The following is a 15,820-nucleotide window of genomic DNA, read 5'->3' on the forward strand; positions in this document are numbered from 1 at the left end:
ATCACCCTCACCTTAACCTCCTTCCACCTATCGCATTTCCAATGCCCCTCCCCCAAGTCCCTCCTCCCTACCTTTTATGTTAGCCTGCTTGGCACACTTTCCTCATTCCTGAAGAAGGGCTTATGCCCGAAACGTCGATTCTCCTGCTACTTGGATGCTGCCTGACCTGCTGCGCTTTTCCAGCAACACATTTTTCAGCTCTGATCTCCAGCATCTGCAGTCCTCACTTACTCCTCATTATGTACAGGAGTTGGGAAGCCAGGTTGCGGCTGTACAGGACATTGGTTAGGCCACTTTTGGAATATTGCAATTATAGAGTCATAGAGATGTACAGCATGGAAACAGACCGTTCGGTCCAACCCATCCATGCCGACCAGATATCCCAATCCAATCTAGTCCCACCTGCCAGCACCTGGCCCATATCCCTCCAAACCCTTCCTGTTCATGTACCCATCCTATGGAAGGATGTTGTGAAACATGAAAGGGTTCAGAAAGGATTTACAAGGGTGTTGCCAGGGTTTGAGGATTTGAGCTATAGGGTGAATAGGCTGGGGCTGTTTTCCCTGGAGCATTGAAGGCGACCTCATAGAGGTTTATAAAATCATGAGGGGCATGGATGTGATAAATAGACAATGTCTTTTCCCTGGGGTGGAGGAGTCCAGAAGTAGAGGGCATAGGTTTAGGGTGAGAGGGGTAAGATGTAAAAGGGACAAGGGGCAACCTCTTCACGCAGAGTGTGTTGTGTGTATGGAATGAACTGCCAGAGGAGGTGGTGGAGGCTGGTACAATTGCAACATTTAAAAGGCATCTGGATGGGTATATGAACAGGAAGGGTTTATAGGGATATGGGCCAGGTGCTGGCAAATGGGACTAGATTAGGTTGAGATGTCTAGTCGGCATGGACAAGTTGGTCCGTGCTGTACATCTCTATGACTTTATGATTGGTAATAAGGGACAAGCAGTAAAGTTAGGTGGATGGAATTTGGTCACAGATCAACAATGGTTGAATTACACTTCTATCATACACCATGTAACCATGGCAATAGAGGCTGTTCAAAAGTGATTCACAGGGCTGATTCCTGCAATGAAGGGTTCGATTAATCAAGAATGGCGTTTAAGTGTTTTTCCTTGACAGTTTAGAGGAATTAAACTTATTGAAACATACAAGATTCTGAGGGAGCTTGACAAGGTAGATGCTGAGAAGATTTTTCCACTAGTCGGAGTGTCTCAAACTAGAGGGCATAGTTACAAAATAAGGATACACTGATTTGAAACTGATACAAAATAATTTATTTTCTCAGAGGATAGTGAATGTCTATAATTCTGTAACTCAGAGAGCAGAGGATAGATCACTGAGACAGTTTAAAGAGGAGGTAAATGGATTTTAGAAGGGGAATTGAGGGCTCTGAAGAGGTGACAAGCAAGAACAATTGAGGCCTGGAGCAGATCATCTACGATCCATACATTGGCAAAAAATAACTTGAAGGTCTAAATGGCCTACTCCTGCTCTTACTTCATTTGTTTACCTTCAAGATTTGGCAGACAGTGAGCCACAGATTTAAAAAATGATGGAAATCTGAGAGTGATATTTTGGACTATGCACCAATGCTGTTTTCATTTTAAGACAAGTGGTACAGCAAAACCAGGAATGCCAATGTAACCTGAAAACTAATCTAGAGAAGGCTTATGACTGGTGTCTGTGGAGGAAGAATCGAGATTTGTAAATTTTCTGAGAAATATCTACAGCAATTACAAGACATATACAAGAATGTACTCGAGGAAGAAGCAGTGTGGGGGAAGAGACGTTCAAAGCCAAAGTTGGATTGCATCTATACTTAGCACCAAACTCCTTCCTTTTCCTTATTGTTATGGATATACTGAGAACTATGACAGGAAGTGCCATGGCTAATGAAGTTTGCAGACAACACTGAGTTGTGTGTTGGTGATATGAGATTTTTTTATTCATTCATGAGATGTGGACATCACTAGATTCCCTAGAGAAGGTTGTGGTGAGCCACCTGAATTGCTCTTAAAAAAAAGTGTGATAGGGGCTTGAAGATCAGTAGATCAATGGTCCATTATATGCACTGTCAGTTTGAGCTTTAGGAAGAAGATTGGAGTAAAAGTGTAAAGATCAAGGCTGAAAACATAGAGAACTTAAGGAACCTGGTGTCAGTCTGTAGACTGCCAAATCAGATTGCCAACTTGGCCAAACAGCAAAGCATGCTGGCTACATTGGCCAGTTAAAACTCTGAAGTCACAGAAATCAGAAACCAGACACATAGCAACTAGGTGCTAAAGATAATGGCATCGTGTGAAGGACACATCCTGGATAGACATATCTCATTAACTAAACAAAGAAGGGATGTATATTAGCAACCAAGAGTCAGACACTCAAGCCTGAAATAATGGAACAAATATTAACAGGACACTTAGCGATTAAGCCATCCAAACGATTGGTACCCATTAAGCAGGATCTCCTGATTGGCTAAAGCTTAAAAAAAATCAAAAGGAAAGAGGAAAGATATAAAAATAGGACTCCCTGTAGATCGGGCAGGAAACCTTCTGAGGAGAACAACATGACAAAAATCAGAGACCAGTTGATTATTCAGAGAAGAGAGAAAAGCAGCTTTTTGCAGGTTTCAGTTAATTAATATGTAAATCCCAGAACTTCTTTTAAGTCACATTCTCGAGATAACTTAAGATTTTATTTTAAAAAGTGACATCTCAGCTCAGACAATGCATTAAAGATTTATGGTTAGAGTCTGTCTCCCAATCTTGAGTCAGACTGAAACCAAAAGAGAAATGCTGGAAAATCTCAGCAGGTCTGGCAGCATCTGTAAGGAGAGAAAAGAGCTGACGTTTTGAGTCTAACTGACCCTTTGTCAAAGCTAAAAAAAGGGAGAAATAGGGGAGGTATTTATACTGGGCTGAGAGATGGTGATTCATGGCTCCAGAAACAAAGGTAGCAATAAAGAGGTGATAGTGACAGTGCATAGAGAGATTATAGGGAGATTAGGAGCTGTGAATGACCAAGGCTGAAGCCAGTGCTATGTGACAAAATATGTGAGGGATGGAGGGGGATGGGTGAAGTAGAGGCAAAATGGAAAACAGGGGAGAAGGGTAGCAAAGGGGGAAGAGGAGAGGAAAAAGGTGATGAGAGAGTGGAGAGCGAGAGAAAGAGAGACAATCAAGAAATATGAGGTACAGAACAGTGAAAATAATATATAAAAAAATAAAATAAAATTACAGAGCAGAATGAAAACAGAGGGGTCAAGATGGGATAATCATCTGAAATTGTTGAATTCAATGTTGAGACCTAATTGGAAGATGAGATGCTGTTCCTCCAGTTTGCGATGAGCTTCACTGGAACATTGCAGCAGGCCCAGGACAGACATGTGGGTATGGGAGCAGGATTGTGTGTTGAAGTGGCAAGCCGCGGGAAGGTCCGGGACCTGACTGTGTACAGACCGAAGGTGCTCAGCAAAGCGATCACCCAGTCGGCGTTTTGTCTCTCCGATATAGAGGAGACCACATTGGAAGTCAGACTGGTTCTATTTCCAAAGTAGGAATGTGACTTAAAAGAAGGTGTGGGATTTACATATTAATGAACTGAAACCTGCAACCCATTCTAAAAGATGAAAGACTTAACAGCAATCTAGGTTTGTTCAATATATCATTTCAGTTGAATGACACTGTAATCTTTTGCTATAAATTCTGTATCTTATGATCCTGCTCCACAGCTACCTGATGAAGGAGCAGTGCTCCGAAAGTTAGTACTTCCAAATAAACCTGTTGGACTATATATAACTTGGTGTTGTGTGATTTTTAACTTTGTTCACCCTGGTCCAACACCTGCACCTCCACATCGTGAAATAGAGAAGCATTGCTGAAACTGAAAGGATCTACAAGACAGTTTTTTTTTTCACTTTTGGGACTGTCACATCACTGGTGGCCAGCATTTGTTGCCCATCCCCAGTTGCCCTTGAGAAGCTGCCTTCTTTAACTGCTGCAGTCCATTTGCTTTGGTTGACCCATAATGCTATTAGAAGTGGAATTCCAGAATTTTAACCCAGTGGATTTGAAAGATGTTACCTAAGGATCTTTACTGAATTTCTACAGTGCATCTTGTAAATGGTATACACTGCTGCTGCTGAGTGTTGGTAGTGAAGTGGATGCTTATAGAAGTAGTGTCAATCAAGTGGATTGCTTTTTTGTGGATCGTTTCAAGCTTCTTGAGTGTTATTGGAGCTGCAGTTATCCAGGCAAGTGCAGAGTATTCCTTCACACACCTGACTCGTGCCTTGTAAACAGTGAACAAGCTTTGGAGAGTCAGGAGGTGAGTTACTTGCTACAGTATTCCAGGCCTCTGACCTGCACTTCTAGCCATTGTATTAGTATCATAGAATTCATAGAAACAGGCCCTCCAGCCCCACAAGTCCACACCGACAATCTGAAGAATAACCCACCCAGACCCATTCCCCTACCCTATTTCTCTACATTTGCCCTCAACTAATGCAATTAACCTACACATCCCTGGACACTAATTGGGCATGGCCAATCCACCCCAACGTACACATCCATGGACTGTGGGAGGAAACCAAAGCACCTGGAGGAAATCCAGGGAAAAACTTGCAAACTCCACACAATCACCCAAGGCTGGAATCAAACTCAGGTCCCTGGTGCTGTGAGGCAGCATTGCTAACCACTGAGCCACTGTGCTGCCCATTTGGTGAGTCCAGTTGAGTTTCTGGTCAATGGTAACCCCACTGATGTTTATATTGGGAGATTCAGTGATAGTGATACAATTGAATGTCAGGGGCAGTGGTTAGATTGCCTCTTATTGGAACTGGTCATTGCCTGGTATTGGTGTGTTACTTGCTACTTGTCAGCCCAAGTGTGGATATTTTCCAGGTCTTGTTCCATTTGGACAGGGACTCTTTCAGTGTCTTGAGGAATCGCAAACTGTGCTGAACATAGTGCAATCATTGGTGAACATCTCCATTTCTGACCTTATGATGGAAGGAAAATTATTGATGAGGCAGCTGAAGTGGTTGGACCCAGGACATTACCCTGATAAACTCCTGCAGTGATGTCCTGGACTGAGATGACTGACATCCAAAACCCATAACCATCATCCTATGTGCCAGGTATGACTCCAACCAACAGAGAGTTTGCCCCCATTTCCAATTGAGTCCAGTTTTGCTCAGGTTCCTTGATGCCACACTTCCATCAAATATAGACTTGATGTCAAGGGCTGTCACTCTCACCTCGTGTCTGGAATTCAGAACTTTTGTGCATGCTTGAACTAAGAGTGTAACGAGGTCTGGAGATTATTGGCCTGGTGGTATACAAATTGGGCATCACTGAACAGGTTATTACTGAGTAGGTACTGCTTGTTAGCAATGTTGACACCTTACATCATCACTTTACTGATGGTTGAGAGTAGATGGGGAATGGAGTCTGTGGCAGAAACTTGACCAATGTCAAGAAGAAAGGAACAATGATGTATATTAATGAGATGTGGATATTGAGTTGTATGTTTGAGTAAGTTGAAAGGTCAAGATCAAGAATCAGTAAATCAGGGGATCCATTATACAGAGGAAGAATTGAATTAATAGAGAAGTAAAGATTGAAATGGTATGGTCATCTATTACAAAGAGAGGACATGGTGAGACGTGATAAAGATGGGACTACCAGGAAGAGGCTTATCTTGTGGTCCTAAGTTAAATAGAAGAATTTGGTTGAAAGAGACATAAATCAGCAGAAATTGAAAAGGTGACCAACAAAAGAACTGGAGAGGTGACTGATCAGCATCTTGGCAACTCCAAGCTGAAAGAAGCCATGATCTAATTCAGTGATGTAATGGACTTAAGCCCCAAAATGGCCACCTTCCCCTACACCTTCAGGTTCATTCCATTGAGAACAAGTCATATGAAACACATCTCAATACCCATTTGACTAGCAAATCACCTTGTACATACAGTAGTCTGCTGGACCTCTTATACTCTGTCCAGGAAAACAAGCAAACTGACAGCAGTAAATTCACAGCATAGAAAAGGATGTGCAGCTTGAATGGTCATAGCCAGATTGCTCCACATAGGCCTCTATCTTCATCACGCTCCACCAACATATCCTTTAATTCCTTTCTCCCCCATATTAATCTAGCTGGTCCTTAAACGCCTTTATAATATTCACCTCAATTACTTGTGGTAGAGAGTTCTACATCTCATGATTTCAGAGTAAAGAAGTTTCTTATGAATATGTTATTGGATATATAAGACATCTTGCAGGCTTTTCTCATGGCTGTGTGTGGTGTGACTCAGTCATGTTTCTTTGGATGTGTCGTAACCTCCTTTCCATGGTGTGACCTGTGTACTGTGATATTGGAGCTGCTTTTTTCAATCTCATTTACCCCTGCATCATAGCTGTAGCTCAATAGGTAGCACTCTTGACTTGAAATGATTAGATTGGGTCAAAGCCTCACTCCAGTGCTAAGAATTTAGTGCTGTTCTGAAAGATTGCACATTAAGTACTGATTTTCTGATCAGTGAAGGCGCTGCCTGCCTTTTATATGAACATACAAGATTTCCAAACCTTGTTTTAAATGTTAAATCTCAAGCAACCTTATGGCAAATATGCTGAAATGTGGGTTTATGAGAAGGCGACATGTATCCTATGATGTAAAGTTGTCCAGATGTGGGTTTCTTCTCTAGTCTATCCATTCTATCAGGATTAAGTATCTAGTGTGCTAGTCTATTACCTAAGCTGTATAAAGGAGATTTACTGAGGAATGCACATGTTGTCGTAAAAGCTAAGCAACAGAAATGCGTTTAGAAGTAGTTTCTACAAATACAGAGGGCTTGCAGGCAGTCAAAAGCTGTAATATTTAAACAAGGACACTATCTCATAGAACATCTCATTTCTTAGCTGGATGGAAAACAGATCCCATCGTACTATTTCAAAAAAAAGCAAGATAAGTTCTGTCCAGTGACAAAGGCAATATTTCATGTAAACTTTTTCAAACTCAACACTTATTAAAAAGTGTCCATTGCATGTTTTGGGAACCTTGCTGTGTGTAAATTAGATGATGCAATTCCCCTAGTATTGCTGTGACAGCACTTCTAAAGTATATCACTTAGATATGAGGTGTTTTTGAGATAGTTATTATCACAATTTCATGCAATGTAAATGGAATGTCATGAAATTAAAATTATTGGACAATGCATTTTCTTTGCAATCAATTTACATTTTTCCCTCAATTCTAATTCATAATACTAAATGTTTGAATTATTACATATTCATAAATGCAAGTTAGTTCTTTAATATAATTTGGTAGTTTCATTAAATTGTCCTACTTGGAAATTGAGCAAAAGCCACTGAACTGAGGAAACACTGAAAATTGCAACTGGCAACCAAAACAGGTATAAAACCTTGGTGAGATTCAACATGAGCAAGCCAGATCAAACACAGCAAGTTGATTTTATTTTCCAGAAGCTAAACCATATTGCACTCCACATCTAAAAGTAGTTTTGATCGTGTCTGGTATCTTGAATTTCAAACAGGTTTCGGCACAGCACAGAAATACAACAAAGTCTTGAGTTAGCGTGGATAGATTTTATTTCTTTTTAAAAATATGTATCATTACATGGATAAATCAGCACCTTTTCTCAGACAAACCCGTTTAGTTTTATGTTGAAGTAGGGAAAACAAATTCTCAAACACTAAAATACAATTTAATCGGGTACATGGCTGTACTTATCTGTTGTGAAAAATGTAAGTATGAGATACAAAATTTGTACTAACTTCTCTTTCTAACAAAAAACTGAGAATTTACAGCATGCAGTATACAAGATCAGGCATTGAAAAAGATGACATTTTGAGGACTGCGTTATGAAGTTTCAGTGCTGTAATTAGGACTGGGGTGTCAATTTGTAACTAACACTGAAGGAGAGGCAAAGCCCTATCAGGTGATTTACATGGACTCCACTTAGATCAGAGAACACAAAAAATGCCTTCAATATATGTGACAATGGACCATTTTCGTTTATCATAAAAGAGGCTTTTATGTTAACTACCCATTTAAGGTAAACATGTTTGCATAATTCATTTTTTTCTGTCTACTTTCTGAAAATTCTATTTGATAAAAGATGTTACTATAAATGTGGGATCAATGTCCACTAAACAGACAGTTTAATTGCTTGACTAAATTTTCTTAAAAAATAAATGAATTCTCCAAATTATCATTATATTTTGTTTCAAGCATTCAAGTCCACAAATATTAGAGTACTAGATGTAGCTTTGCTCAAAAGCCAAGTTACACAGTACACAGCTGCAGACTAATCTCTACAGGAACTCACACTCAGCAATGCTGCACCAGAACACTTCTTCATAAATAAATGTTTTACTTCAGACATAAACTCACAACTTTTTAAGTTAAAAAAAGGCCCTTTTTATACAGGAAGATCATTTGTCTTTTGTTAGAGAATATAATTTTCTACAAAATATCCAATGATCAACCCTCCTAAATGAGGGTCAATGTATAAATAAAGCAAAAATACACAGACACAATTGGAAAGAAGTTAAAATCTCACTCAAATGTTTGTTAATTTATTTTTTTTTACAAGCTTGCTATATATTACAGACCGGAATGATAAAGTTGACATTCTTTTAATTCAGTTGCCATAAATATTTAAAATCTAATTATCTTACATTCCATGGAAATTTCCTATAACAGCATCTGCTGTCTGTGAATCGAAGTGGGGTCTTGCCTTCCAAGGTCATGCAGCATCAATGAGGACGCTGCACTGGCCATTGGCAGAGTGAACAGCACGAGATACTTGCTGTGTCCAGCATTGTACAGTTACTGCATGTGCCAACGCTCACCTGAATGTCTGTGACACACCCAAAGCCATAAACGGGTGGCGAGCTTGATGGTTAATCTAAGAAGAAGATGTTGCTAAACTGCGTTGCACAAAGTTTCTTAACTTCCTCTGGAGGGAGAGACATGGGCAGAAAAAGAGCAGGGTAAATATTCAAATAAAACAAAGGACTGTGGATGTGAGACTGAAACAAACAAAAACAGAAATCGCTGGAGAACTGAGCAGGCCCTGGCAGCATGTGGAGAGAGAACGAGAGTTAACGTTTTGAGCCCAGTGAGCCTTCTTCTGAACAGACAGCAGTTAGAAACATGTGGTATTTATACTGGGGGGGAGGAAAGTTGGTGGTAGCGTGTGGTGAGCAGGTAGGTGGTTTACTATCAAAATCCCTGCACCTACCTTGTTTCCCCCTTTCTCTTGGCTCTGTGTCCACCTATCTGTTCATCTCATCCCCATTACCAACATAAATACCACCTTTTCTCAAGGGAAATATTAGGTTTGTTTGGCCTGATCATCAATATCCCTTCACTCATAATTAGAACCACCCAGCACCCCACTTAGAAGGGTGCAGGAATAAGCTATTTAGCTCTTTGATTATCCAACTGTTCTCACTTTCTCCCCAACTCTTGGATCCCCTTAGCCCTAATAACTATACTCCCTGGAAACATACAATGTTTTGGCCTCAACCAGTCTCTCTTCATATATCAGTCCTGCGTCCCAAAAATCAGTCTTGTAAACCTTTGTTGCACTCCCTCCATAGTCAGAACATCCCTCCTCAGATAAGATGTCCAAAACTATACACAAAACTCCAGGAATGGTCTCAGCAAGGCCCTGTATAATCCCTGCCCCTCTACTCAAATCCTCTCACTATGAAGGAAACATATAATTTGCTTTATTCATACCTGCTGTCCTGCATGCTCAATTTCAGCAACTGGTGTACAAGGACACTCAGGCTTTGCTACATCTTCCCCATTGCTAATCTACTGCCAAATAATAATCCGCCTTCTTGTTTTTGCTACCAAAGTGAATAACCTCACATTTATCCACATTGTACTTCATCTGCCATACATTTGTCCACTCAGTCAACTTGTCCAAATCACACTAAAGCATTCCTACATCCTCCTCATAGTTCACCCTCCCATTCAGCTTCATGTCATCTGCAAACTTGGGAGATTTCAAATTTAGGTCCTTCATCAAAATCATTTTTATATATTGAGAATAGATCAAAAAACTGAGTACCCCTACTAGTCACTGCCTTCCACTCAGAAACAGATCTGTTTATTCCCAGGCTCTGCTGACAGCATGTAAATACACTACCCTCAATCCTATACACTAATTTTACATGTTAGTCTCTGATCAAAAGCCTTCTGAAAGCTGCTTCCACTTGCTACCCCATAACAACTCTACCAGTTACATCTTCAAAGAATTCCAGAAGATGTCAAACATGTTTCCCTTTTGCAAATTCACACTTTGTCTGATTCAGCCACTGTTTTCCAATTGCTCTGCTATTAAATCTTTTACAATGGACTTTAGCATTTTTCCCCACTACTGATGTTCGACTGACTGGTATATAATTCTATGTTTTATTTCTACCTCCTTTTTTAAAGAGTTGGATTACATTAGCTACATTCCAATCATAGAAACTGTTCCAGGGTCTATAAAATTTTGAAAAATGACCACCAATGCATCCACCATTTCTCGAGCAATTTCTTAGGTATTCTAGGATGTCGGTCACCAGGTTTGTTAATCCCATTAATTTTCCCAACACCACTTTTTAAAAATACTGATTTTCTGCAGTTCCTCCCTCTGACTAGACCTTGCATTCCCCAACCTTTTTAAGAAAGTATTTGTGTCCTCCTCTGTGAAGACAAAACCAAAGGATGTATTTATTGGTCTGCCATCTCTTTGTTCCCCTTTATAACTTCCTCGGTTTTTGACTGTAAGGACCTTTATTTGTCTGCACTATATTTTTGTCCCTTCACATACCTACAGAATCTTTAGCAATCAGTTTGTATGTTCCTCACAAGCTTACTCTGACACAATTTTGCCCCTCTTAAATCAATCCTTTTGTCATCATTAGCTGAAATCTGAACTGCTTTTAACTCTCAGGTCTGCTGCTTTTTTGGTTAATTTGTATGTCTCTTCACTTGATGTAATACTATCCCTATTTTCCTTGGTTAGTCATGATCAGCCGACTTTCCCATTTTGTTTTATTGTTAGGAAGGAATGAACAACTGTTGCAGTTCCTCCAAGTGCCCTTTAAATGTTTGCCATTGCCTATTAACTATTATCCCTTTAAGTAACATTCCCCAATTTATCACAGCCAGCTTGTGCCTCATACTATTGTGGTTCCCTTCATTTAGATTCAATGATGGCATTCTCCATCTGAATGAAGGATTCTGTGTCTCCCTCCTATTAGAAGGATGTCGTGAAACTTGAAAGGGTTCAGAAAAGATTTATAAAGATGTTGCCAGGGTCGGAGGGTTTGAGCTTTAGGGAGAGGCTGAATAGGCTGAAGCTGTTTTCCCTCAGTGGCTGAGGGACAACCTGATAGAGGATGATAAAATCATGAGGGGCATGGATTGGAATAAACAGACAACGTCTTTTCCCTGGAGAGTGGCGGGGGTCATAGGTTTAGGGCAAAAGGGGAAAAATTTTAAAGGGACTGAAGGGGCAACTTTTTCATGCAGAGGGTGTTATGTGTATGGAATGAGCTGCCAGAGGAAGTGGCGGAGGCTGGTACAATTATAACATAACAGGCATATGAATGGGTATATGAATAGGAAGGGTTTAGAGGGATTGGACTAGATTAATTTAGGATATCTGGTCGGCATGGACGAGTTGGACCAAAGGGTCTGTTTCTGTGCTGTACCTCTCTATGTCTCTATGATTGAATCATAATATGGTCCCTCTTTCTCAAGGGGTCTTGCACAAGTATTATCTTCTCATTACACAAAACCCAGTTTAGGATAGTCTATTCTCCAGTTAGTTTCTCAGTGTATTGATCCAGAAATCTATCCTGTACACACTCCAGGAAATCCTCCACCAGGGTATAATTACTGATATGATTTGCCCAATCTGTGCACAGATTAAAATCATCCAGAGTTACATCTGTACCTTCACCACTTGTCTCTCCAATTTCCTGTTTAAAACCTTCCCCAACATTACATTATAGCTTGAGGGGGTTTATGTACAATCCCCACTATCATTTTCTGCCCCTTGGTGTTTCTAAGCTCTTCCTACACAGATTCTTGTTCACCAAAGCCAATATCCTTCCTCACTATTGTATTAATTTTACTCTTTAACCAGCAATACTACACTATCTCCTTTTTTTTTGTTAGCCCTTCCTTAAAGGTGAATTCCCATGATTCAGTTCCCATTCCTGGTCACTCCGCAACCGTGTCTCCATAATCCTCACTATATCATATCTGGTTATGTTTATTTGCACGACTATTTAATCTGCTTTATTGCAAACACTCTGTGCATTAAAGTCTTAAGGCTTATCTTTTTGAGATTCTTGGTCTTGTTCATAATATTTTGCACCATGGCCCTGTTTGATTCTTTATATGACACTATCACCGTGCTAAATGGAACTGAACAGATATAGCAAATCAAGATTGAGCATCTATGAGATGCTGTGGTTCATCAACAGCAATAGAATCATACTCCAACACAATCTGCAATCTCATGGCTCAGCATATCCCCCACTCTACCATTACCACCAAGCTAAGGGTTCAAAGCTGTCTCAATGAAAGGTGCAGGATGGCATGCTAGGAGCAGTACCAGGCATACCTAAAATAAAGAGGTATCAACATGATGAAACTACAAAACTTTTATGCTGAACAGCATAAGCAACAAATGAGAGATAAACAATCCTACAATAATCTATCAGATTTAAGCTCTGCAGTCTTTCCACATTCAGTTGTGAATGGTGGTGGACAATCAAACAACTCGCTGAAGGTGACTGCACAAAAATCCCCATATTCAATAAAGCAAGAGCCCAGCACCTAAGTATAAAATTTACAGCCGAGAAAATGACTAACCAAAGCCTGTCCACCATCTATAAGTACAAGTCAGGAGTGTCATGGAATCCACCTGCCTGGACGAGAGTGAATCCAACAATACTCAAGAAGCTTGATAACATCCAGGACAAATCAGCCAGCTTGCTTGGCATCCCATCCTCAAACTTGCAGTAACTTTATCACCAATGCTCAGTAGCAGCAATGTGGACCATCTACAAGATGCACTGCAGAAATTCTCCAAATTCCTCTGACAGCATCTTGCAAATCCAGCACTTCCATCTCAAAGGATAAAGCCAACAGATACTGGGAACATCATGAGCTGCAAATTCTCCTCCAGGCCGCATATCACCTTCATTAGGCAATATACTGTCCTTTCTTCACTGCCAATAGGTCAAAGTTCTGGAATTCACTTCCTAAGAGCATTGTGTGTCCACCTACGGTACATGCACTACAGCAGCTCACCACCACCTTCTCAAGGGTAATTAGGAACAGGCAATAAATGCTGGCCCAGTCAGCAATGTTCACTTCCCATGAATCATTTTTAAATAAATCTGCATTCCCACCCATATCCCCAGAAACGTCTACTTCCCTAACCATCGAATCTCCTGTCACTGCTGCCCTTCCAGTCAGTGTATCCTCTACATAGCTGAGTCACCCGTGGTGCCATGGACCTGGCTCTGGCTGCACTTACTCTCCAGATGACCCACTGGAACACTGGTTAGAGAGTGAAGTGCATTTAGGGGATTCTGCCTGTATCTTCTTGACTGCCGGTGGCCCTCTCTCTCTCCCCCTTTCTGCACATCCCAACCCCGGGGGCCCCACATTTGTAAATACACTCTCTTCTATTATTTAGCTAAACCACAGCTGATCTAATCTAGATTTCTTGATTTGAACTTTGCTGGACTTTGTAACCACTGCCACACCCACAACTGAACATTTCATGAAACAGAAGCAAAGAACAAAAAAAGACGACAGCACAGTGAAGGACCTTCAGACCTCCAAGCCTGCGCTGATACATTTTGCCCTTTCACACTTAAAACTGTCATCGCTTAAAAAATCCCTTGCTATTCATGTATTTGCCCAGGTGCTTCTTGAATGTTGCCATTGTGTCTGCTTCCACCATCTCCTCTGGCAGCACATTTCAGGCATTCACCACCCTTTGTGTTAAAACCTTGCCTCACACATCTCTTTTAAACTTCCCCCCCACGCACCTTGAACCTATGTCCCCCTAGTAATTGACTCCTCCAACCTGTGAAAAGCTTCATACTTTCCATTCTATCAGGTCACCTCTCAACCTCCTGAGTTCCAGTGAAAACAAACCCAATCTATCCAACCTTTCCTCATAGCTAAGATCCTCCATACCAGGCAACATCCTGATGAACCTTTTCTGTACCTTCTCCAAAGCATCCACATCCTTCTGGTAACTTGGGATGTACAGAAATTAATGGGAACTGGGGTGAGAATGTTAACCTGTGGCCTTTCAGTTTCTCCAGTCTGTTCCATGCTTTAATTAGGTCATGGCTGTTCCCACCTATCCTCAGTACTGTTATCCTGAATACCCACGTCAAACATTAACTGATCAACCTCAGTTTTCAAATTCTCATCTGAAACATAGCCTCAACAGCAGTTTTTTTAGGGGGGTGGTGGGGGTAAGAGGAGGAGGAAGAGGAACAGTTCCACACTTCCACTGTTGTTTGTGTGATGAAGTGCTTCGTGACTTTGTCCCGGAGTGTTGTAGGTCCAATTTGAAGGTTATAAGAGAAAGTGAGGACTGCAGACGCTGGAGATCAGAGCTGAAAATGTGTTGCTGGAAAGCACAGCAGGTCAGGCAGCATCCAAGGAGCAGGAGAATCGACGTTTTGGGCATGAGCCCCTCTTCAGGAATGAGGAGAGTGTGCCAAGCAGGCTAAGATAAAAGGTAGGGAGGAGGGACTTGGGGGAGGGGCGGTGGAAATGCGATAGGTGGAAGGAGGTTAAGGTGAGGGTGATAGGCCGGAGTGGGGGTGGGGGCGGAGAGGTCAGGAAGAAGATTGCAGGTTAGGAAGGCGGTGCTGAGTTCGAGGGATTTGACTGAGACAAGGTGGGGGGAGGGGAAATGAGGAAACTGGAGAAATCTGAGTTCATCCCTTGTGGTTGGTGGGTTCCTAGGCGGAAGATGAGGCGCTCTTCCTCCAGCCGTCGTGTTGCTATGGTCTGGCGATGGAGGAGTCCAAGGACCTACGTGTCCTTGGTGGAGTGGGAGGGGGAGTTGAAGTGTTGAGCCTCGGGGTGGTTGGGTTGGTTGGTCCGGGTGTCCCAGAGGTGTTCACTGAAACGTTCCGCAAGTAGACGGCCTGTCTCCCCAATATAGAGGAGGCCACAGCGGGTGCAGTAAATGATGTGTGTGGCGGTGCAGGTGAATTTGTGGCGGATATGGAAGGATCCCTTGGGGCCTTGGAGGGAAGTAAGGGGGGAGGTGTGGACGCAAGTTTTGCATTTCTTGCAGTTGCAGGGGAAGGTGCCGGGGGTGGAGGTTGGGTTGGTGGGGGGTGTGGATCTGACAAGGGAGTCACGGAGGGAGTGGTCTTTTCAGAACGCTGATGGGGAGGGGAGGGAAATATATCCCTGGTGGTGGGGTCTATTTGGAGGTGGCGGAAATGACGGCGGATGATACAATGTGTATGGAGGTTGGTGCGGTGGTAGGTGAGGACCAGTGGGGTTCTATCCTGGTGGCGATTGGAGGGGCGGAGCTAAAGGGCGGAGGAGCGGGAAGTGGAGGAGATGAGGTGGAGAGCATCGGCGATCACGTCTGGGGGGAAATTGCAGTCTTTGAAGAAGGAGGCCATCTGGGTTGTTCAGTGTTCGTCCTCCTAGGAGCAGATGCGGCCGAGACAAAGGAATTGGGAATATGGGATGGCGTTTTTACAGGGGGCAGGGTGG

The 15,820-nt window shown here is 41.9% G+C and overlaps 1 protein-coding gene across 2 annotated transcripts in view; it reads right to left on the minus strand.

Annotated features, from left to right (window-relative positions):
• Nucleotides 1–7,610: 7,610 nt before the first annotated feature.
• The window catches only part of ccz1 (CCZ1 homolog, vacuolar protein trafficking and biogenesis associated), a 52,427-nt gene continuing 44,217 nt past the window's right edge, over nt 7,611–15,820 (minus strand). For both annotated transcript variants that reach the window (XM_072559814.1, XM_072559813.1), the window contains one exon: nt 7,611–8,993. In XM_072559814.1, coding sequence (XP_072415915.1) covers nt 8,938–8,993 — 56 coding nt within the window. In that variant the 3' untranslated portion in view covers nt 7,611–8,937. The remainder of the gene's footprint in view (nt 8,994–15,820) is intronic.

Source organism: Chiloscyllium punctatum, chromosome 40 (genome assembly GCF_047496795.1).
Source record: "Chiloscyllium punctatum isolate Juve2018m chromosome 40, sChiPun1.3, whole genome shotgun sequence".
Taxonomy (NCBI): domain Eukaryota; kingdom Metazoa; phylum Chordata; class Chondrichthyes; order Orectolobiformes; family Hemiscylliidae; genus Chiloscyllium; species Chiloscyllium punctatum.